At 41.3% G+C, this 25,101-nt stretch overlaps 1 protein-coding gene across 4 annotated transcripts in view; it reads left to right on the top strand.

Annotated features, from left to right (window-relative positions):
- ARHGAP26 (Rho GTPase activating protein 26) overlaps positions 1-25,101 on the top strand; it is a 414,131-nt gene that overhangs the window by 285,146 nt on the left and 103,884 nt on the right. For all 4 annotated transcript variants that reach the window (XM_026499014.4, XM_026499015.4, XM_057306962.1 and 1 more), the window contains one exon: positions 24,615-24,774. In XM_026499014.4, the coding sequence (XP_026354799.1) occupies positions 24,615-24,774 (160 nt within the window). The remainder of the gene's footprint in view (positions 1-24,614; positions 24,775-25,101) is intronic.

The following is a 25,101-nucleotide window of genomic DNA, read 5'->3' on the forward strand; positions in this document are numbered from 1 at the left end:
CCTTTAGCCCCTTCCATGTTCACTTTATTGAAGGCAGGATCCTGCCATCCATGTTGTTGACCTTGATATCATGCCACCAGCCCAGTCCATTTTAAAAGATAAGTTTCTTTATCATATGTCATTAAAATAGAAAAAGAAAAGAAAATGAGAATGAGGTTGATTGGACTGTTTGTGTCCAGCCATGGGCTCTGGATTCTCACTCCCTGTGCTGATTGATTCGTGATGGCTCTAGACATGAATTTGGAATGCATGGAGGAGCTGCTCACTCCTTTTTGCTCCCTTGAGCAGAATGCATGGATTACTTATGGGAAATTTGGCAGGAGAGCAGGGCCAGGATTATGGCCTGAATTTCCACAGAACCAGAGGGAGGCGTGTTTGGAACCAAAGGGAGCCCTGCCCTTTTTACTGCCCTACTTGAAGCTGATGTCTGCACTCTGTAGCATGGCATACTAAGGCATGCTTGATCTGGAAACTGCTTCCCCTCTAGCCTTGCCTCTCCACTCCATGCCAAAGGCCTGATGCTCTGGGAGTAACCAGCCACTTGCAGTGCCCACAGATTTATGCACTTGTCTGTCTCTTCGTATACCTGTATCTCTCTCTGAAATGCTGCATAGGCAGAAATGGCTAGTCCTCACCCCAACCCTGTGCATTGTGCAAAACATGGTCACAGCCTCTGAAACCCTGGATTCACTGGTTTTTCTTCCTCTTTGTTATAGGACAAGCTCCCTAATGACAGGCCCAATGTCTGCCTCATCATTGGTCCTACTCTACCTGCCCTGCTGTAGGTGTTTCACAGAGCCTCCTCTGTGGGTGCGAGTAGGGGAGGCCTTCAGCAGATAATCCTATATACACATGTGACTATAAACTGCAGCAGAGTACAGGCAATGTCCCTAATTGAGGGGTGGGGGTGAGCTAAGACCTAAAGGATTGGTAGAAGTTAGTTGAGTAAAGACAAAGGACATGAAAGAAGAGGCTCCCAGATAATGACATGTGTGAAGGTAGCACTGGAGTTGGAGTGCAGAGAGGAAGAGGCCAAGGTGGAGATTCGCCTAGGGGAAATATGCAGGGGCAGTACCATAACTGCATATAATGAATAATTTCTAAGTGAAGTAATCAGTCTGAGTTTCATAACCAAATAGGCAATAGTGAAAACCAGATCCTGTTCAGACTGTCCCTGTCCCAGACTTTGAGGTTGGTGGTGGCAGATGCAGAGTGCTCCAGAGCGTTTGTTCAGCTCAACCAAGTGTTTATCCTTTTCAGTTGAATTTGAGTGGGTGCCAAAAGTTAGCTGAGGAGTCTCAGTCCTAAAGTGGCTTGTGGGCACAAGGAAGGAAGCAGACCTCCTTAACCAAAAGAATGCCTTGAAATTCAAACTTATTGGAAACCATTTTGGTTATTGAGATTCTTATTTTTTTAAATAATGCTTTTTTGTAATATTTGAATAATTTTGGCTACACTTGTTTCTATCATGCAAGGAAGCTTTCGACTTCTTAAGGCTGATAGATTGCCCATCAGTGCTTTTCACAGAGAAACAAGACAAAACTCTTGTTTTCATCCTAGTTTTTAATCGTCAGAGCTGGCCATATGGAGTTCCATATGGTGGCTGCTCATGTGGCTTCTACTGACCATAAAAGACCAGGAAGTTGATCCTGTCTTTTTTGGAAGAATATTTTTCTCTCCAGCGTGTCTGGGAAAAGAATTGTAAAGCTGGATATAGCCATTCAGAGAACTAGAAAACTTGCAGTCCCCTTTCGCACTATTAAAATAACACAACCCGCTTGTCTCTATGTAGAATTTCGACTATGGGGGAAATAAATTGGGCCTCCATCTTTATTTTTTATTTATCATACAGGCAGCTTTTGCCAATACACCTAGATCCCTGAAGTGATGACAATGTGAGAAATTACCACAGAGCCATAAATCCTAACCCTAGATTCCCTTCACCTTGGACATTGTTTCTAGGGCTTATTACCTGGTGATTGAGCCAGTCTTCCGTGTGTTAATCAAGATATTTCCTGCCCTTCCTAGCACTTTATGCTGCTGCTAAGCTGCTTCCAGTATAAATTGTCTTCTCCAACCGAAGTGCAGATCTTGATTCTTCCCTCTCACTGGGGGGTCTTGGTACTAAAGAACTTGTTTTAGTCAATACAGAGGGGGCTGCTTGGCATGATTGGTTCTTCCCATGCTCAGACATCCATGCAGGCCTAGAGCCACTGGTAACTTTGGGATCCTGCTCTGACTTTTGCGAACGCTTATGTGTGCGCATGCGTGCATGTGAAGTCTTTGAGCCTTCTGGCCCCCACCTCTCCTGCCCAGGTTTCTTTTTCTTTGTCTCTGCCTCACCTTTTTCTTTTGTGCCATCTCTTTGATGCAGCTTCTGCAGTGAAGTTTGCTGATTTTACAAGCTTGCTGGGTCACGTTCCATTAAGTTTCCCAAGCACTAGGTAAATTGTTCTTCAAGGTCAGTGGCACTGTGACCCACGTTTGCTCTCAGGGGATTCAAGTACACTGTACCTTTGGATTTATGTGATCACTGCCTCTTTAGAATTTAGACTTTCCTGGTAATGAGTGCCCTCCAGACCATCAAGATGTTAATAATATTTCTTAGACACATGCAGATTAAGGTGTTGCAAGGCTGCCCTGTTGTTTCACCCTGGGGAACCAGAGCTGTTACCACTTGTGCTATAAGAACTTGGTTGTTACATTGAAATTAAAAGAATTTGCCCTTCAGCAACTATAAAAGGATGAGTATCTTAGTGTTGTGTTTGTTTTGAAAGCAGTTTAGTGCCAGAAAAGGCGTGTTTGATAGGATTCAGGAGACTACAGTCCCTTCTAACCTCTCTGTTTACTCATGACTGGATTTAGTATATGCCAGCCCCTAACACCTCCTTCGCCAAGCCGTCTGTGCACACTGCAGCCCAGACATTGTAGCTTTCTTTGATTTCTTTGAGTTCTTCAAATGTGCCCTCCACTCTCTGGCCCTACGGTCTTGGTCTGTTACCTCTGTCAGAATACACCTTCTTTAATTAATCCCTACCTGTTTTGCAGAATAGTGAGTACTTCTTAAACAGGAATCACCTGGAAGTGTGATTTGTTTGTAAAAAATACAAAATCTTCTGTCATAGGCCTGGGATCTGACAATTCTGACAAGCTCCCAGGTGAAGCTAGGACTCCTTCTTTGATCTTAAGTTTAGTCTGAGTCTCTTATTTTTCATGCATCTGACATTGTACACTTTTCTAAAGCACTCTTCACAATTGTATAGTTTCTTAAATGTGTGCCATTATTTGATTACTGTTGATCTTTCCAATGCACTGAGAGCCCTGTGAGAACCGGGCTCACTTAATGATTTTTGCTCACTCTTTTGTTTTCCCAAACCATCACAGTGTGGTATATAGGGCCCACTGTATACTTAGAATAGGCTGAGAAGTAGTTGACCATTGTATTGGCTGTTGACTAAATGGTTAACTTTATTGGTTTGAGATGATAAGGAGATTATAAAACCCAGGGTTTTGAGACAAACTGTAAAAATTTAGTCATGATCATCACTCTTTTCAAGGAAAGAGCCTCCGGAATTTAAATTTCATGTCCAGCAGAAATAACCTAAGGTAATTTTAGACTGAGGTCATCTCATGGTGGGTAATACATGGTGCTTGGTCTTAATTGTGTGAAAGGAGAAAATGCCAGATCACTATCATTCCCAAGTACTATATTCCTTTTTTTTTTTTAACATTGTTTTTATTGACATAAAATTCATATAACATAAATCAACCATTTTAAAGCATACAATTCAGTAGCATTTGGTACATTGACCCTGTTATGTAACTAACCATTAACTCTGTAGTCTATTTTTAAACTCTTTTGTCACCCCCATAAGAAACACCATCCAAGGTACCATCTTGTTAGCTCAGCATTTCTAAAACTTTGTGGTCTTAGCCCCTCTGTACACTCATAGAAATTATAAAGGGCTCCAATAGCCTTTATTTGAATTATATCTGTATTGACGGAATTAGAAATTAAAACTGAAAAAAACTAAAATTTATTTACAAACTCGTTAAATGACATTTCACATTTTTGTAAATCTCTTAAATGTCTGACATAATACAAGGTAATTAGATAATAATGCCTTCTTCATTCAGTCTGTTGCCATACATTTTGTTATTGAAGGGTATGAACAAAATCAGGCCACACAGATATATGCAATTGGAGAAGGAGGAAATAGTTCTACAAACCTTTTCAGATAATTTTGGATATTTTTTTTGTTAATATGCCAAAATTCAGCAAGTGATAATTTTTTAAAAATGCATTTCAGTGTGGAGAATGAAATCTTATCAGGGAGCTTTTCATACAAAATTGCATTAAAACCTATTGGCCTACCTTGCACTTTGAATGGCTCTTTTACCCATGCATGATTTCTTAACGTACATTGGTCATTTAGTTCAGGAAGTTACACAAATCTTCCAGTGTGGACACATTGCATCATAAAATATTTTAAAAATCACATTTGTTAGCATCACCGGTAATCTCATTAAAAAATAGTTATTAAGTATTGGGAAGCTGCCAAGCTCTTGGTGGCCAATCCAAGCTGTCTAAAATTATACTTTTTTTTGCTTGAAAGAATGGATTTTATTGTTGCAACAAGTACTGTCAGTTTTTTTCCTTGAAGCGACAGACTCACTTGGTTCATTTCTGAGAAAATGTCTGCCAGATACTGAAATCTGAATAACCATAGTTTGTCAGTTGTTTTTTCAAATTAAAATGGCATTTTATGTAAAAAAAAAGAGGTTGGTTCAGTTGCGACTCAGACAGTTGCACAACTGCTTTCCCTCAAGTCAGTTTTGGTATGCAGCAGAAGTGCTTTATACATATTTCCTACTTCATTACAGTATGAAAAAAATGTGTGCTAAAAGGTCAAGATTTAATAAAAACTAATTTTTACTGTTATATCAAGGGAATTATTTAAAGTAAAACTGAGGTTCTTTTGTTTGTTTTTTTAACCTGTCAGTTTGTGGTGGTAAAGAATACAATGACTGTTGGTATAGCTTGGGGCCACTGTGTGGATTAATTCTTAGGCCACAGCAATTTCACTGACCTTTTTTTGCATCCCATGGCCCTGGAAAAGGTCTTGGAAACCTCCCAGGAGTCCATGGGCCACACTCCGAGAACTACTATCCTAGCTAAAATAAAAATCACAAATAGCCTTCTAATAAATATACTCATTCCAGCCACTTCTTAAGATGAGTATACCTGATGACAATGCAAGCAGTAGAAGAAATTTCTCTGTTAGTGTATTAAAGCAAATTAGCCTGATTGTACATAAGTAGTACCTGAGAATTCGATGAATTCTGTTAAAGCAGAACTAACTTGAATATTGCCCTTATGTTGCCTATTAACATCTAGGATTTGGGGTATACGGTTATCTCCAACATATTTGGTTTGGTGAACCCTTAATGGGATGTATTTTTTCATAGGTGATAAAAATCTGGAGATTTTTGAAAATAGCTTTTCATAGAATTCCAATTTTTTATTTTTATTTTTTATTTATTTATTTTTTTTTAAAGATTTTATTTATTTATTCGACAGAGGATAGAGACAGCCGGTGAGAGAGGGAACACAAGCAGGGGGAGTGGGAGAGGAAGAAGCAGGCTCATAGCGGAAGAGCCTGATGTGGGGCTCGATCCCATAACGCCGGGATCACGCCCTGAGCCGAAGGCAGACGCTTAACCGCTGTGCCACCCAGGCGCCCCAGAATTCCAATTTTTTAAAAACTGTAGTTCAAACTCTCCTATTCCTAACTTCTCCAATTTCTCCTTACTCTTTATTGTTCAGAAGAGCTGTTTCTTCATAGCCCTTTCTCAGTCTTTCTTTTTAATTTGAAAACCTTAGTAATTTAAAACTTAAAGCTTAAAATTCTCATTTTACGTTGGCTCTAAAGTCTTTTTGTTCTAGAAATGTGCTTATGTATTTGACCATAAGTTACAACATTCAAGTTCAAACCATATAGACTTGCTCGATCTTCTCATTGGATAGCATACCTGTTGTGTTTCTTTTTGAATGTTGATTTCTTCCAAGCATACAGTTTCCAATCTCAGTTTAATAGTATCATAAGGTGATTTTTAAATTTTTTTAATTTGCTATATTTTTTTTATAGTTACTTTGCTCTTCATGGTGAGTTCAAGCTTAACTTAAAACCAGTTCACAGGAATGATCAGGGGGTTTAGGTGACTGTAAGGTCAACATGAGACAATGGATTGAATTATCTACCTTCAAAAGCTAGTATATATTTAACCTACATTAGCTGGAATATTTTGTCTAGAAAGGGGAAGGAAAAATTCCTTATGGTATTAAAACCAATGGGTAGATGTTATAGGAAAAGAATATTCAGTTCATTATATTGTGAAAAGAGCATGAGGTTGGATTTGAATCATGGCTCTGTCCATTCTTAGCTAGATGACCTTGAACAAATCACTCAATGTCTCTGCACCTCAATTTCCCCATCTGTCAGATTGCAATAATAACCTCTCCCTCATGGGAATTGAATTTAATAGTGTAACATAAAGAAGTTAACACATTGTCTTAAACTTCATAGACTCTCAATAGAGTTAATGCATAATTTAAAAAAAATTTTGGTACAACTTTTATGAAAGTATAGAATGAGCACATGTCAAAGATTTATGAGGTTACCAGTAGAAAGTATAAAGCTGGTTCAAAAGAGAATAGGAGAGACTTATTTACAGAGTGAATGAAAGAAAGAACTCTGAAAATATAATAACTAAGTTAGATTCAAAACTGGTTAATGTTCTGCAGAGTAATAAAACCTTGACTTTTGAGATTGTCTTTTCTGCTAAACAGAAGTTGTTTGCATCTGTCCCAAACAAAAATAATTGGCAAACTTATCAATTTTAACTGAAGTTGAAATCTACTCTGATAGAGTCTGAGTCCTCATTGGTAGTAAATAATAAATCAAGCAGAAGTTATATTTCCCTAGAGAATTAATTAATAGGGCTTGCTGGCAATGTGGCTGTTTTAGGTGGAGGTAGCAGAATGCAGAGTCATCAGTGTCCATTAACTTGGGTTTTAAAACCATATGGGAATCTTGATGAGACCTGGGGACCACTTGAGGGTAGAAGGGGCTGGAGTTAGATTTGAAACCCCTCCCTTAATCAGGGTTCCTAGACGGGCTTCACTCTCATTGAAAATCTGGGGTAGATTTAAAAAAACAAACAACAGCCCTCCAGTCCAGGGATACAACAGGGATTTAATTTTTCTTTCTCAGCCTGGAGTCTGTAAGGGAATCTGTAGCCACATTTAAATTTATTCCGCCACTACCACTCAGTGATACTACCTGAGCACTGGCCGAAGAATACGTACTCAACCTGTGATGCCATAAATAGTGCTCGTCTGTAGATGAGTTCGAAATTAAAAACACACAAGAAAACAACCCACTATCAACCAGAGACCATGGAAACAATGTACGGAAATATCAAAACCCGTGACCTTCAAAGAATAAAACAATAATTTAAAAACCCCACAGAAACCATAAAAATAACTGTTGAAAATAATTAAAAACATATAAAGGGATTAAAAGCAAAAGAACAGGCAGAGTTGAAAGAAGCAAATAGAACTTAGAGAAATAAAAAATAATTAAAATTAAAAACTCAGTGGATTAAATAAATACCAGAGTAAACAAAGTTGATGAGAGACTTACCAAACAGGACAATAGACCTTTAAAAAAGTGCCAGAATGCAATCCAGAGAAATAATGAAATGGAAAATATTTGAAGACACACGAAAGACAGAATTAGGTCGAAAATATGTCCGTAGGAGTTACAGAAGGTGAGAAAGAATGCCAAGAGGTATCATTTAAAGAGGTAAAGGCTGAGAATTTTCTTAAAGATATGAAACCTCAGATAGAGTAATTGAGACCAACTTTGAAGAGAAGAAAACTGAGTCTGCACAAATACACATTGTACAGAGGAGGTTCAGAACATTCTAGACGAAGAAATCTGTAACGAGAAACTCTTGTTTTATAACTATGAGCCCAACACCATGGCCCACATCGCATGAGAAAGTAGCAAGAGAACTTCCTGTCACTAGCCTTGCCCTTGGCACCTCCAGCCCTCGTACTCATAGGAACGAGTTGAATGATGCAAACATTTTTCTCCTTGAACTTCTCTTTTGTGAAAGTGGTTTTAGACTGGTATCTTTTAGGTGTAGCATTTTATAGCTAAGCATTGTTCATTTCACTTACTGTCACCTCTGATTTTAGGCCTTATCTAAGTCTGCGCATAGAACCAGAATAGTCACTCTTTGGCAATTGCCTTAGCAACCCCACTGGCTTCCAAGGCAGGAAATGAAATCTCTACATTTTTCTTGTAGACTTGACCTCTGCTTCTCCTTTCTGCATATGAACTGATCCATGTACCTCCTTTTTCTGAACTGCAATAGAGGTCTGAAGTTATACCTCATTTAGAAAGCATCCCTGGGAGTGAATCATATTTCAAGACACCTCACCCGTGGACAATCGCAATAGAGTTAAGAAAAAATGAGAATGAGTGCTGGCAGGGGGATGCATTTTTAGAGATAAGGACAATACAGAAAATTGCCCCAGTCCTGATATAACATTCCTCATTTCTTTCTCATTAGTTTTCATTTCGTGTTCCATGTCAGACATCAGCAAGTCCCACGGTGTGGAATTGTGACTTACATACGACCCGCGATTTCTCTCCAGGAGAGTAGTGCTTAAATACGTGTTTGGTTGGGCCTCCAGATAGTTCCCACTCCTTCCTTTGGTTTCTGTTAACAGGAGAGGATTGTTCTGTCAGCCCCTTGGGGGGACTCTTTGTTATTACCCATCACCATTACTGATTTCTCCCCCTTTGTCTTCCTCAGCATCCGACCACACAGTGCTTCAGTGCTGGTCAGATCTAGTCTGCTTCAGAGAAGGTCTTTCTTTAATTTCTTTTCTTTTCTTTTCTTTTCTTTTCTTTTCTTTTCTTTTCTTTTCTTTTCTTTTCTTTTCTTTCTAACTCAATCACACACACTGTTGCTTTGAACAGTTGTTTCCTATCCCCCTATGTCTGGAAACTAGATTATTAATTTTTTTTTTTGTCAGTGCTGTAATTGAAATGCCCACATTTCAATTTCTGCTGTGTGCACTACCTAGAATTTAACTGGACAAGACAGAGAGAGAAGCTGGAGGGAAGGTGGTCATGAAACATAAAAGCTTTTTATTTTCAAAATGGCTTGGAGCGTGCCCTTCCTGGGAGGGGGAAAGCAGCTACCATGGCAACAGGTGCTAGTTTAGGGGGAGGCTGTGGTGGCGCTGGTAGCACAGGAGTCTGGAGAGTGTGGAGCAGTACCCAGGAGCAGCAGTAGCCTCCAGCAGGCTTTTTTTTAGTGATTACTGCTTTTTTTCATAATTGAGACTCTATGTTATATATAGATGGGTAGCTTGGTGTTTGGTTTTGCTTCTGAGTGGCGTAGAGAGCTGTGAGACAGCAGAACCGTAAGTCAAGGGCACAGGCCTCTAAGCCCCCCTCTATCCATAACAGAGAACTGATCCACTAGGCACCTGAGTGAGGAGACCTCTCTACTTCGTGCAGGCAGATGCAAGCCTTCTTCTTCCACCCTGTTCTCTCTCCTTGATGCAGCTCAGGCATGGGGCTCCCTCCTGGTAAATGCCAATCTGCTCAATTGGGAGTTAACAGAGCATGAGTCTTCCCTGTCAGGTCTTCCTAGAAACGCCACCTCAGCCACTTTCAGAGGTTCATCTTCACCTGCAGTCCTCAGTAGTGGCCCCCATGGGTGCTTTTTTGGGGGGAGGGGGGACTCTTTTGTAGAGCAAGTTCTTATCATAGGTATTTTATTTTGTTGCCTCCCAGCTCAGAAGGCTGAGCCTAATAAAGCTTGCCCAACAATGCTTAGTTCTGCTAATCACTGACTTCCTGCTGCCCCTTAAATTGAGAGATAGGAAACAGATTCAACAGTCAGAGCGCCTTTCAAAAGGAGAAGCAAAACTAAGGCTATACAGACACACATCCTGGAGAAGCTGCAGAACACTCTAGACAGAGAGAAAATCTATAAAGAAGAGCTCTTGAGTAGTAAAGAAGAGCCCCACAGCCAAGGCCTGCAATTCGAAGTTGGTTTTTAGGACTTTGTAGCCCACTTACACTGTGCATCTTGAATTACCCATCCAGGCTCGAGGCAGACAGACTCTCAGTATACTGCTCACGAAAGCTTGATTTCTTACCAAGGCCTACTTCACTGACACCATTCTCTGCCATCTCCTCATCATTTCTGCCTCTCTGAGCCTTCTGTTTAAATTTTTCCTCCTCCTCCTCTTCACCATCAGCATCATCACCGCCACCACCATCCTGCTGTGCATAGCACTGGGTAGTTTTCAGAGCCTTTTTCACCTCTCTTCCTCGCTTTGTCCTTACAACGTCCCTGTGAAGTAGATCGAGGCGTTAAAATGATTCTTATAGGGACTCTAGCAGCCACAAACATTTCTGTGATGCCTCTGAAGTACCACAGCACTCACTGGGATGGGTGGGATATTTTGAAATCTGTGGGGCAGATATACTGAAGTTCAGGTCCCCTCAAGTCCTTTGGCCACCAGTCTGAAAATAGTTCTAACAAATATTTATTAAGCATCAGTTCTGCCAGGTCCTGGGCATACATTGATAAATAAGGTAGATATGGTGTTTACCTTCGTGCAACTTACAAACCAGGTGAGGAGGGGATTATGTCATTTCCTTTCCAGCTGTCTTCATTTGTGGTTCTAAAGTAGACCCCAGTATACTCCTGTACCAAATACTGAGCCAGAGAAATTTACCCTTGCCCAGATTCAGAGAGAGGGGTTTGATATCTCAGTAATATTTTCCATCCCCATTAAATTTCATGAGAGATATGGATTATAAATACAGGAACACTTTAACAGATGTAGAGCTATATTTATCTTTTAAAATAGAGGAGGTCATCTTTGTTTGGTATATCATTATTTGCTGTTACTTTTGTTCTGCTTGCCTAGAGACTGATTATTATGTCTGGGCCCTTAATAAAGTCACTGGATCAATAAACATTTAGAAAAAGGTCGATATCATTAATAATCAAAGAAATGCGACTTGAAGCCAGAGAGGCACAATACTGTTTACTACTTATTAAAAACTTCAAAATAATAATGCCTTAGGGCCCAGAGAAACAGGCATACTGAAACATTCTAGATGAGAATGTAAGTAGATAAAGATCTTCTGGGTGACAGTGTGGTAATACGTATCAAAAGTATTTATACCTTTCATCCAGGAATTCTGTTTCTGTGAGTTTATTCTAGAGAAAGAAAGTTGTATGAAAACATTATTTTTGTGTATAGGTTTACTGAAGTGCTACCGGAAACAAAATATGAAAAACAATCTGAATGTCTAATAGGGGATTTCTGAAATATATTATGAAAGATCCATATAGTAGAATACTATACAACCACAAATATGTTGAATGAGGCAATGGATGATATTTGAAAAGTTCGTGGTAAAGCAGTAAAAACAGGTTATAAAACTATGTACATGCAGTATGATTCCAGGTTGTTTTAAAATAGGTGTGTCTGTGTGTATGCCTAGGAAAAGCATAGGCCATAATATCTATACCTTAAAACATTGGATGAAATTCAGTTATTTCTGATTGGTCTAATTATGGGTGATTTTTATTTTCTTTGTGCTTTTCCATCTTTTTCAGTTATTCTGTGATGAATGCTTTTCACTTGTAATGCTGAAAAAAAAAAAAAGGAGAACATGTATGTTAGGTTTTTTTCCCCTAATGACAGCCACTAAGAGAAAAAATAAAGGACAGCTATTTAAAAATGGCCGCTACCCTAAGGACCAAACTGACATCTGATGACATTTACTGACTCTTCTTCAGGAAGACAGAAGCATTTTGTTTCATAGGTCTACCCCTCTGTGTGTGTCCTGGGGGCACTCCTGTGGGAGTCATACATGTGTAAGGGAGTGTGCCACCCACATGTGGGTTTGTGTATGTGTAGTCACATGTCATAGCCTTGCACTGCCATGGTCCTCGTGGGAATTGCATAGATCGATGTGTCCAGAAATGCTACCTGTGCTTGGCTGAGCAGTGTGGTTCGCACCCCTGAGTCATGGCCGCATGCTCTTTCCTCTGATATCCCAGGTACAGCTGTAGGCATCCTGTCCTCACTGGGTCCCGAGCCTAAAGAGCTTTCACCTATCCCGGGGCTTTATGAGGCAGGAGAGAGTGGATACATTAATTCTTTGTTGAAGCCACTTGCTATTTACACCAGTTTTTTAATCTTTCAATACCAATTCATGGAAAAGATTTGTTTGGGTGAGTGCAAGTACAAGTGATTTTTCTGATACTTTTATAGTGAACTCTGAACCCTGACCTTTCATAGAGTAGCAGGACTCCCTGAACCTTGCTCTTTTCTCCCCTGAAGTTTTCCAAACACAAATGATCTTTTTAAAGGCTTTGTTTCCTGTCCTGTTTAATGATTACATAGCTTTTTACATAACCCAACCAAAGGCGGGCTCCTGTCAACAGTTATCTTCCTGCTATGTAAATTTTAGGAAGGTAGCCTTCTGTTTGCAAGACTGAGCGGTACATTTACTGCTCACATGTCTCCCCTTAGAGAGAGACCTTCCCCAGCCCACCTAACTTGGTCCTTCTCACCAATTTTGATCACGCACCCCTGTTTAATTTCTTCTTAACCACTTTCTGAGCCTGACGTTCTTACTGTGTTCTTGTGTATTTTCGGTCTTCCTAATTGGAATGCAGTGCCAGTATATTGAAGGAGGAGTCTTGTCAGTCTGGTTCACTGCTATATCCCAGTGCCTAGAAGTCATGGCATCTTATAGGTGTTCAGTACATGGTAGGGAGGAGCAGATGTGGTACGTTGAGGAACATGCAGAAGCCCGGGTGGTTGGGAGCTGTGAATGAGGGCAGAAAGGCATGAAAGCAAGTTGGAGAGGTAGGCAGCATCAACCACGTGGGCTACAGTGAGGAGCTTGGAGTTACTTGAGGATCTGTTGTTCATTAAGTTCTTTCATCTCTGGGGATTTATACACAATCCAGATTGGTTTGCTAAAGTCAGCTGTTGATGACTTTTCTACTGGGAACTGTACACCGTGGTGACCCTGAAGCGCTTCTTAAGCCTACACTGCCTTCCTCATCCCCGTCTCCACTGCCATCAACTTGGCAGTCTTCACCCGCCTTCCCAGATGAGCTGAGCATAGCAAGGTGACAACAGCTAAGGTGTCAGGCTTTGATGCCTACACAAGTGAAAGCATTCCAGAAAAGCATTCCAGAAAGCATTCCTGTACACGAAGAGCCAGGTATCCTGAACTCTTCAGGATACCTTGAAATAATTTTTTTTTCTCTTAGCTGAATATCCACATGGAATTCAAAAGTTCTGTGATAGCTCATATAGGCTTATAAATTTCAGTCATTTTGGTACATGGGCCCTTAAAATGAAGCCAGCTCTTTCAACCTTGGCCTCTCAGTTTGTCTCAGACTCACAGTAAGGAATGCAGTTTTCTGTCTGTTTCCTTTTTGGGGGTGAAAGTACCCTCCTTTTCAAAAATATGTCTGATGAGTTGTTTCCCTGATTTAAAATGTCTCCATGAAAGGAGATAGATGACCCAGGGTATATGTATGTCATGTGCCTGCATATTTTTTTTCTGTCAGTCTGTTGGTCTGTTACTCTGCAACTCTCCCATAATCCCATCTGTGGATTTGGAATCTTGGTTTGCCCTCCAGGAAGGAGTATGGTCCTTCCCATAAAAATGAGGTTTGCGTTTCATGGGACATGAGTTTTGACTGCTGAGCGTCACATCCACTGTTATGGTTGGAGCTAAGCTACATGGCAAAGGGCCATTTGTTTAATCTTTGATTTAGCCCCTTTTGTCACTGTCCTTTGATCTGTAAAATGGGACTAGTGATAAGCATCTGGCTTCAGAAGACTACGATTTATTTTAATTAATTAAAGATGGTAAAGATGGTTGAATTCGGTGGGCTTTATAATGACATGTTTAGTAGTGGTGCTGTTTGTGGGTGACAGTTGGGTAACAGGTGAACTAGCACATAGAGGCTGTTACTCTAGGCCTTCATTTCATGTTTGGCTCAACATTCTGTTCTTTTGCCAAGTTCCTAGTGGAGGTCAGCACAACGACTAAGAGAAAAATGTGGATCGACCTCACAGACTTACCATGTTAACACAGACATAGGTCAAAGGCACAGCGCCTGATAGATTTTAGTTACTCAAATAAATAGGAAAAGTGCTGTATTCTAGTTTTTACAGGTCTTAAATTCTCTTAATGGGTTTTTATGCTGGTTTGCGAAGTTCTGTCTCTTACATCCCGTAGAATTTGAGACTCAGACCTTTCTGAGTCTACAGAGAGGGGTGACAACTATCGTTATCCCTCTGATCAGAATTTTCTCATTGCTTTTCATCTCACTGAGTCAAGAACAAAGCTCTTAAAGTCCTATAGGATTTGCCACCCCCAAGTCCATTGCCTGACTTGCCCTAATACTTTCGCCTGAGCTCACAGTGTGGCAGGCATGCTGGTTTTCCTTAGGTAGTGCCAGCATGCCACACATGTTCCTACCTAAGGTATCTGCATCTTTTATTTGTTCTTTGTAGCTTTCTTCCCAGAGATTTGCAAGATTTGTGTGGCGTGCTTTCTTCCCTCCTTCAGGTTGTTCATGCATGCCTCTTTTTCAGTGACACCTTCCCTGACCACCCTGTCTCACATTGCTAATAGTCCCTAAGTCCTCCCTTTCCACCATGTATTTTATTTGCTTATTGTCTGTCCTACCCCAGCTTTTTGTCTGTAAGCTTCTTACAGCAGGAAATTTGGGAAAGTGTCTGTTTTGTTCACTGCTCTATCCCTAGCACTTAAAGCACTCTCTGGCACATAATGGACACTTGAAAATATTTGATCATTGAAAAATACATGGTGCATTATTGGCCTCTGTTCTGGGTCACCTTGTACCTCTTTCCTTGGATAGAAAGTCCTTAGGCAACTTCTCTGTGACCTGACTTTTTGCACCTAAAGGTGATAGGCTGAGCCACTGAAGGAAGGTGTTGCCGCCAACAGGAACTGATGTATTTGCAGCACTTGGTGCCATTTAAAAGTTGCACAGAGGCAACTTTTGAACTTCCTCTATTTATGTTCTGGCATCTCTCTCTCGATCGGAGAACATAAGCTTCAAAATAAATAAATCATCGGTAATGAATGCGAAAGGACCTTAGAAACTGTAAAATGCTTTGAAAATGATAATTCCATTGGACTTGAGAATGTTTCAAATTGTTATACAATTTGAAATAGTTAAGTAATTTTCCAGGAAGAAGGGTTTTGTGGGCCAGCTTCTCTGTAAGGTTTTTTTTTTTTCTTTTTTTTTTTTTTTTAATATGAGTGCTGTTCTTCCCCATCCAGACATGTGAACTGAATTCTAGAATACAGCTACAGGCTAGAACCTGAACTGACCATGACCAGAGAGGGGAAAGCTCACCAGTTAATGCCTGAATGGAAAGCATGTGCCTTCTTTGTGCATAAGACTATTCAACTACCAAGTGGCTGAAATAGTGTAGGGCAAATAGAGCTCAAATTGGCCTGTTGTTAGTCTTTAAACGAATGTGACTATTTTCAGAAAATGAGGCAGCTTAGCAAAAGTACAATTCTCATTCTTAACGAAACCCAGCCTGTTCTGAAGGCAGCCAATAATTCCCATGACCCAGATTGTTTTCTACCCATAGAAAAGTTGAGTTTTTATGATGTTGATGGGCACTGATGAACCTGGGATTCTTGTTTGCCTTCCAAACAGCCTTTTAAAAATAATCAGGTTCTTCTTTTACCCATGATCTCTTTAACGTTAGGCTTTTTTTTTTTTTTTTGGTAGTGTTCCATGATTCATTGTTTGTGTATAACACCCTGTGCTCCATGCAACACGTGCCCTCCTTAATACCCATCACCGGGCTTGCCCATCCCCCCACCCTCTTCCCCTCTAAAACCCTCAGTTTGTTTCTCAGAGTCCATAGTCTGTCGTGGTTCATTCCCCCTCTGTTTTTTCCCCTTTCATTTTTCCCTTCCTTCTAACGATCTCCCTGCTATTCCTTATGTTCCACAAATGAGTGAAACCATACGATAATTGTCTTTCTCTGCTTGACTTATTTCACTTAGCTTTGTAGAAAACAGGAGAGGCACGTGGGACAAAACGGTGGCCTGTACACTGTATCTAATCTGTCTCACATGTGCTTGTACACACAAGACACACACACACACACACACACACACTGCACTGTCCCACAGCATGTAAGAGCAGTAGCTCTGGAATCAAACTGTAGGCTCCCTGGCTTCAATTTCCGTCTCTACCGCTTATTTGATACATGGCTCTGGACAAATTGCTGAGTTTTCTGAGCATTAGTTTCTTCATGCAAGATAGTAGTAGAAGGTACCTTGTACCATCAAATGAGATAATTGATGGAGTGCTTCATTCCTGACTTAGAGTAAGTGCTGAGTTGCTGTTAACAATTGTTAACAATTTTAATATAATTGGAGATAGGCAGGAAGTACAGAAGGTTTTCAGGAAGGGATGACAAAAGAAAAAGACACAGGAGACACGATCCCAGAAGGTTTCGTAAGTATATTAATATAATATTGGGAGCTTATGGTATATTATATAATGCATAATAGGTAATGCATGTAATAATGATAATCATACCCTGTGAATATTTTATGGCTTTCATACCTTCCAGATTAGCAGTGTGGCCAAGGAGAGCCACGTGGTTTGTAACGTGCCTTCACTGTCAGGGTCAGCTGCTGTGGCTACTCCCCCAACATCTATCCCCAGCTTGGCAAAGACTCTAAGACCCCAACAGGTTACATGTACGTTTAAGCGAGACATTTAGTGCAGCTGAGCCTTGATACCCTTAGATGAAGGTGGCCTCCCAAAGCATGTACATATCCCTTTTTTCTCCCCTCAATATCTAATAATGGACAAACCCTGTTCTAGGCCCTGGGGGGTGTGGCATTGAGGGAGGTTAATACAATCTCTTTTCTCTTGGAATCAGCGGGGGAGATAGACAATGACAATTCTGTGAATGATGACCTAATTCAGTAAGTGCCAGGAAGGAGAATTGAGGAATTAGTATTGTAACAAGATACCTGGCCTAGTACAGAGTGTCTAGAAAGACCTCTCTGAGGAAGTGAGAGTGATAAGTAGGAAAGAGCCAGATCAAGAGGGGCGGGAGAGCTTCTCTGGTGAAGGAATCCGCATGATTAAGGAAGGCACCCAGTCCTAAAGAGATTTTTAGCCCAGAGATTAATGAGCAAAGGGAGCATGGTAGAGAAGGAAGGGCCTGGAAAGGTTAGGTGGGCCATTGCAGGATCTTGCAGGCCATGCCAGGGGTTTCCATCTTGAAATTAAAAATAGAAGCCTTTGGTGGGTTTTAAACAGGTAGTAGGGTTGCATTGGAGGAAACCAGAGTGGAAATAGAGCTGGTTGCACGCTCTTTTTCTTTTGCGTGAAGAGTTAGTAGCACCAAGTGTGAGGGTGTTGGAGTTGACATATATAAAACCGGGCAGTACTTAACACCTTAGCAATGAGGTTCACCCGTTGAACTGTTGTTTATACATTTCACCAAAAGCAGGGAAGACATTGGTAGTTATTCCCACAGCTTTGAGACTTTGGATGAAAGCAGTACAGCCTGGATGGATGGACGTATGGCCATAATTGTCTTTGGGGTAGGTGGCGGTGCAGTTGGGAAACTATCCTTCCAGCCACTCCTCCTGTTTTTCTTTCAATTTGCTCTTCTCTCTCAGTCTTACAGTGTTGATACTCTTTCATCATTGGAAGCAGCTCTCTGTGCCAGCCAACTACAAATGGAATGCCCTCAAATTTGGGGGGTCTTCCCCCATTTCCGTGATTGTGTCAGGTGTGCAGCCATTTTCACTGCAGGAAGGGAGAAGAAACAGTGGTTAGTCCAGTATCACTCTCAGAGGCATAAACACTTTTTCTCCTGAGTTTTTGGGGTTTTTTCCCCCTTCTTTTTTTTTTTTTTTAAAGATTTTATTCATTTATTTGACAGAGATAGAGACAGCCAGCGAGAGAGGGAACACAAGCAGGGGGAGTGGGAGAGGAAGAAGCAGGCTCATAGCGGAGGAGCCTGATGTGGGGCTCGATCCCATAACGCCGGGATCACGCCCTGAGCTGAAGGCAGGCACTTAACCGCTGTGCCACCCAGGCGCCCCTCCCCCTTCTTCTAATTTAGTGATTTGGGTGGTAAATGTAGGAGCAGCATTTGTTTTTTTGTTATATCCACTACTTTATTCACCACAGGCTCAAACATGTAACTGCTCTGTGTATTCATTTTTGGTTGGAATTTCTAAGGAAAAGTTTGCCTCTTTTAGCCTAGGCTGAACTGACCCTAAGTGGTGGGAGAACAGCAAAGTGCCATGGTAATATGGGCTTCCTCTCCTGGCACTGCCCTTAGTGGGCCTTGTGGCCTCAGGCAGATTACTTAACTTCCCAGCACCTTAGTTTCATCATCTGTAAAATGGCAGTTATAGCCTTACCTACCTGCCTCAAAGTGTTTTCTTGAAGATTATAGCCACCATAAGCACTAACTGAATTGTTCAAAGCTTTAAGTATGGCTTCTCACTGGATGACCATTCCCAGAAGGATATGGAATACGACTGGTGAGCATGACCCCAGTCAATACACAGAACAATTTATTTTAAACTCTATTTCTGGTGCCAGCCATTGGGGCAGCCCAGCAAAGCTGTATTTATGGCTCTGATGGGTTTCCTTGGCACAGGCCTCCCCAGCACTATTTAGACTGGTCTAGTCTTCCCAAGTCCTGGTTGTATCCAGGAAACACACACACACAGACTGACTTACTAGAAAATATGTAGCCACTGGAGGTGGGGATTCGCCTCATCACTCCCCATTATAGACTAAGGATGAATTTGAAGGTGTTGAAAGGAACCCCATTACCAATCCTGAAAATAAGCCACAAAAAAAATATAGTTCCAATAGCTTCATCTCTAGCTCACCCTTCTTGGCCCCACAGCTTGGAGTTTCTCTGTCCCTGGATGGTAGTAGAGAGAACAGTGATACTGATTATAGCTTCAGTGCTCACCTACCCAACCACTTTCAAAATAGGTAACCTGGGACCTGCCTGGTACTGCCTGCCTGTACACTCCAGAGGATGCCCTTCAAATCGTGATCTAGCCCCCAGTCTAGAGACGCTCATGAGAGGGGGAACAGTTGGTGTAAAAATGTCCCATGAAATGACTGTGAGCATAATCATTTAGAGGAACGACCTCTGAGTGGCCTCTAGGCAGGGGAATGTCTGGAGCCAGGCTTTGCAGGGAGGTGGGCTTTGGATGGGGTGGACTTGCTAGGCAGGCCAGGGACAAAGTGGTGCTCCTGAAGGAGTGAGGAGAGTGAGTTTGGTGGGTTTGCTCTTGGCTGTAAGAATCCCAGTCTGTCATGCCAGACGTACTTAGAGGGAAGTGATGAGAAATAAGTAATACTGTGTTCTGAAGTTTTCTATAGTTTTGAAATATTTTGTTATTTTTAAAAATGAAGAAAGAAAAACAAAAGAATAATAGGAGGAGAAATACAAAGATGTAGGTTAACAGAAGTCCTGAAAATATAGGTGGAGGAGTGAGGGCCCTTTGCCCCAGGTAGAATCGGGCCCCTCAAGGTTCCTATGCAGGATACCAAGTGATAGCAACAAACATGGTGACTTTAAATAGGCAGTTGCTGCTTCTTCTGCCATTACCATCACCACTGCCTTGACTGCCACCATGAACAATGGCAGCTGTGTTACTACGCCGTTATTTCAGGCCAAGAGATTTATTCACCTAATCTTACCTAATCAGCCTTAAAACCTTATGAGGTAGGTATTACTGCTCCTGTTTTACAGGTGAAAAAACAGGTTTAGAGATGCCAAGTGATTTGTCTGCTGTCTTCCAGCTGGGAATATCTGTCTGACTCCAGCCACTGTGCTTACTGTGCTTTACTGTCTCCTTTAGCCATTTTTTTCCATATTTGTAAACTGGAGGTAATATTTGTGCTCTATACCAATAGAATAGCACTTTTCAAATTTTAAGTCATGGCACATTAGGGGTGTGTGAAATTGAATTAGGATGGACTAGAATAGAAAATATCAACATTCATCACCCTTACTATTCCTGAAATTTTCGTTTCTGGTTTGTGTGTGTGTGTCTTTCTGTTTATGTACATATATGTATGCACGTCCTAGTGAAGTGTTACATAGGAAAATGTATTCCCTCCCATAGAACATTGTCAGAAAGTTTCAGAGCTACTGTGTTCTTGAGATATCATGAAAGTCGAATAAACATAAAATGTAGTTGCAGAGCTCCTTAGAAACTCTAAAACACCCTGCAGGTGTAAATTAGGATGATTATTTAACCCTGGAACCTGAAGCACAGCATGGCAGGTCAGTGTCGCTGTGCTGCTATCCCAGCCATGCAGTCCATCGTAGGGAGTCCTAACCTGTCACCACATTGTCCAGTGGAGCCAGGACTTAGCCTTGACACTCCTTCCTTCTTACGGCACTCCAGGCCTCAAGATGGAAGCTGTTTGCAGAGCCAGCAATAGGCTTATGTTTTGTTGGCGGACATCAGGACCAGTCTGTGGTTATAAAGCACTGCTTAGCACTTTCAGAGTCATGGCTCTCATTTAAACAACAGGAAAACAGATGTGATCTCTATGACAGCACAGGCGCAAGGCATTACAGGCCCTAAAGGGGTTGACTTCTCTCTCCTCCTCTCATAACCCTCCCCACCATCATCCTCATCTGGAAATGATTTACCTCCTTCCGCCCCTCAAAGGTCATCAGACCAATCCAGAGTCCCCACCCATTTCCCCTTACACAAAGGTGCAAGAAGCCCCTCTGCCAAGGCCATTTTCCTTGGAACATGCTTTTTCCTCATTAATCGCATTTCATGAGGAAACTGCTGGGAACATGGGGTGCCAATCCCCCAACAACTGCCCTGAAGGCATGCTCTCAAGGAGATGCACTGCTTTCAGCTCATATAGCAAACTCAGTGGTCACAAAAGGAACTGGGTCTCCTCCAGGTTGAAATCACATGTGTAACTGTGTTTCTGCAACCTGTAAAGGACGTCTATAGAAGTGGCAGTTCTTGCAGAAGGCACCACAGAAAAAAATCCATGTAGACCTAGGGATCTGAAAGGCATGTGAAAGACTCCTTCAGTGGAATGTGCAATGCACACGTAACTTTTGTGTATGGATTTTAAGTCAAGACTCAACATGACATTCTGGACTACGTGAGGAAGAGCTCAAGCAGCTCAATTACCAACCCAGAAAGCAGGCTCTTGGTGTTTTACAGACCTCACTAATGAATGAGTCCCGTGGCCTCTGCTGGACCAGCCTTCCCGGTGCTCTGCCAGCCTGCCTCCCACACATCTGTAAATTTGTCAAGCTATAATGGATGGCTGGTGCCAGTAGAGGCTGAGGTCTATGCCTCTCTCCCCAGGATACATAGAGATCTCAAGCCATTAATAATTCATTCTAGAGTAATGAACATAGCCATATGAACTTGTGAGCAGTAATAATCAAGTGACAGATTAATTTATTACTTCAGTATGCCAAAAGATAATGGTAGTTACAAAAGTTACAACTTCCCCCCCAAAAAGTTTCATAACCCTTAGATCAATGTACTTTTTAAGTTCTAAAATAAAATAGATTGTTAAAAAGGAAATTAATTTTGTTGGGTAGTGGCCTCAAGCCTATTTATATTCAGAGTTGCTTATTTAGAATTACTGTACCTTTTTTCCCAATGCCTTTGGGCATTGTGGCCTGCGAATTAGAGTAATTGTTATTCATTAATTAAATCTGAGAAATGAAACACAACTCCAGATTTGGAAAGGGAGGTTGGAATGATTGCGATATATTCCCCCCAAAAAATCATCAATAATAATTGGAGTTTTTATGAGTAAGTAGCTGGATTGGGAGCAGTTGTTTTATGCCTACCCAGACATATCCCATTTAACATCTCATGAACATTCGTTGGACTTCTCCTGGGCCAGGCACTGTGCTCAGTGCTGGTGTTACCACCTAAAATAAGCACAGTCTCTATCCTAAGGCAGTGGAGAGACATTACTAACATGTAATAAAGATAATACTTCTGCCTTCATTGAGAGAAAGAGGATTGGGGAAAGACTGGACAGAGACTGCAGAAAGGAAGAGGGCCATTTGAGAAGAGTAAGAGAACATTCTAGGCAGTGGAATGACAAAGGCAGATAGGCGTGAAAGTGGGAAGAGGATGGGTAGTAAATTATAATAATAATCACTATGTTTTCCACACATTACCATATTTAATCTGCACAACCACCTCATGAAGTAGACGTATTATTCACCTCCCCTCCCCTTCAAAGATGAGCCCAGAGCTTCGACATTGAGTTGCTTGTCCAGGGACTCAGAGCTGGGAGGTGGTAGAGGAGGGCTTAGAGGTGAGTTGGAAAAAGGTGTATTACTTCACTAGAGTCCGGGCTTTACATTAAAGACAATGGACCCCACCAAGGGCTTATAATCATTATCAGAACAGTCAAACAATAGCAGCACTGCTAAGCACTTCACACACGCAGTGTCATTGTGTTCTCTCCCAACAACCCAGTAAGGTTTGAGGCCATTGTGGTTGTCAGCAGAGGAATGACTTGATCAAGACTGAGTTATAGACAATCAGGATGACCCTAGAGATGCTTGTCAGGGATCCTAGTTGGGAGGCTGTTGGTTTAGTCAGATATAGTGTTGATGGTAAAAAGTGATCATCATCCAAACCATATGTTTTTATATTGGTCTCCAATTTAAAAGTACTTTCATGCATAAATAGCTTGTTGACTCATTTGCACAAGGGACTTTTGTGGCCAGAGGGATAAGTCTAATGACTTTGCTCATTCGGGACGGGGAAGTATAAGGGCAGGGAATTCACTTCCTGCACACAGGAGCCCACGATGAAAGGAGTGATGTTACAAGCAGCTTGTAAATGGGCACACTTGCTGATTGACTGAGTTACAGAACCAAAGTCTTTCCCCCTTGCCAGGTTAGAACTTGACCCTCTGCATTAATACTTTCAGAAACGCAGTACTGCTCTGGGTAGATGGGAAGCTATGTAAGTAAAATCAAGACCTTCCACTAGAACTCAAGAAATGTTTGTAAAATATTTTTATGTGGACCAGAAACAGGCCAGTATGTCAGTGGCAACTCTTCTTGCTTAGCAGTCAAAAAGCGAATTCTCTTAGTACCTGGCTGGCTCCACAGTTAAAAGTTTCACAGACCTAACCACTTCCTGCCCCTTTCAGAGGAGAAAGTTTTTATGACATTAGACTTTTAGCCCTAGAAAATTATGGAAGAGTCCACATCTGCTGATAAAATTGGTTGATGTAGTAATTTCAGTGAAGGCTCAGTTTCACAACCAGTGCTTAAGGCAGTAGAACGTCTTCTCCTCCTACAAAATAGAAGTAGTCAAGAGAAACAGTGCAGGCATTTATAGAATTGTGTGAAAAAATACTCTGTATAAATAGCACTAAATGCTAGGGAGGTGTGTCTGTGCAAACTGCTATCTCTGTCCAGTTTCTCTCTAGTTTCTAGTAATGAATAGTTTTCTTTTTCTAACAGGTGATTTAGGGAAGCCCTTAATATTTTCTTAACAATACTAAATTGGGTTTACCTTTTAACTTATTTGTTGTCAGTACATCATTTGTATATTTTTAAACACAGGGCCAGCAAATGAACAATTAAGTTTTATGGCTAGGTCACGGTGGCCGGGGCTTGAAGATCAGATGTATGGTTTGAGTAGTATTTGCCCAAAAATATGTATATGTATTTAGGAGATTACTTAGACCCAGCTACTGCTGACCCTGTGTGTTCCTTACACTTTGAGTATAAGTGACAGTATAAACACAACCATACACATGGATACACAGTAGTACATTTTTATTTCTGTTTATGCCACATGTTTCGCTTAATATAAGCCACATGTTTAATGTGATGGGATTTAGTACTCTGAGCCTAAAGTGCTGAATTTCCTAAGATCTATTCATCTTAAAAATTAGGTCTGTTTCATGCCTGTATTTGCAAATGTATTAAAGCCATCAAGAGTTTTTATATTTGCACTAGAGAAAATGCTAAAGATCACAGTGGTTTAAGCAGCAGCCAAGTATAAAAGCCATAACCAAAAGAGATGAACAGTTAGCTGGATTTGCAGAGCAGGGATTCAGATGTGCAAAGTTTCACATTTTGGAGAGCAGCTGCTTTGGTTGGTTGATTGTTTGGTTGGTTGGTGGTTGGTAGGCCAAACAGAATTGGGTAAAGGAGTGTCATGTCCTGGACGAGCAAAATAGCCAGAACACTGAAGATTTCTCAAAGCTCTGGGGGACAAAAATACACGTAATCTCTCCTAGGACTCGAAGCCATCCTAAGATGTCCCAGAGTCTGGCTTCTATCAGATGAGGAGTCTGAAGATAGGGAAGGCACGGGGAAGTCAGCTATCTATTTGTATTGTCTTTCTCTTATTTATGTCTTTTCTTTTCCTTCCCCCCAGTGTTGCTAACAACCACAAGCAGAATTTGATGACAGTGGCAAACCTCGGCGTGGTGTTTGGACCCACTCTGCTGCGTCCTCAAGAAGAAACAGTAGCAGCCATCATGGATATCAAGTTTCAGAACATTGTTATTGAGATCCTAATAGAAAATCACGAAAAGGTAATATATCATTGGTCACTGTGAGTGAAGAATTTTCTTTGGTGGGACCCTGAGTTGGAAATGGCATTCAGGGTTGATGCAGGTTCCCATTGCAAATGGCTCTTACACCATGGTGCTGCTGAAGCTGCTGCTGATGGTGGTGATGTTGGTGACGGTCATCATCTTGTCATGCAGCTGTGGCCAAATGGAGAGTAGGGGAGAGCAGTGGTGGTTATGGTAGCGGTTGTGGGGGGCAGCATTGGTTGAGCATTTCTTCTGTACTGAGAACTGTGCCAAGCACTTTAAATGGGTTGTCACTCCATCCTCAGAACAATCCAATGAAGGAGG

The sequence above is a fragment of the Ursus arctos genome, unplaced genomic scaffold, assembly GCF_023065955.2.
Source record: "Ursus arctos isolate Adak ecotype North America unplaced genomic scaffold, UrsArc2.0 scaffold_5, whole genome shotgun sequence".
Classification (NCBI taxonomy): domain Eukaryota; kingdom Metazoa; phylum Chordata; class Mammalia; order Carnivora; family Ursidae; genus Ursus; species Ursus arctos.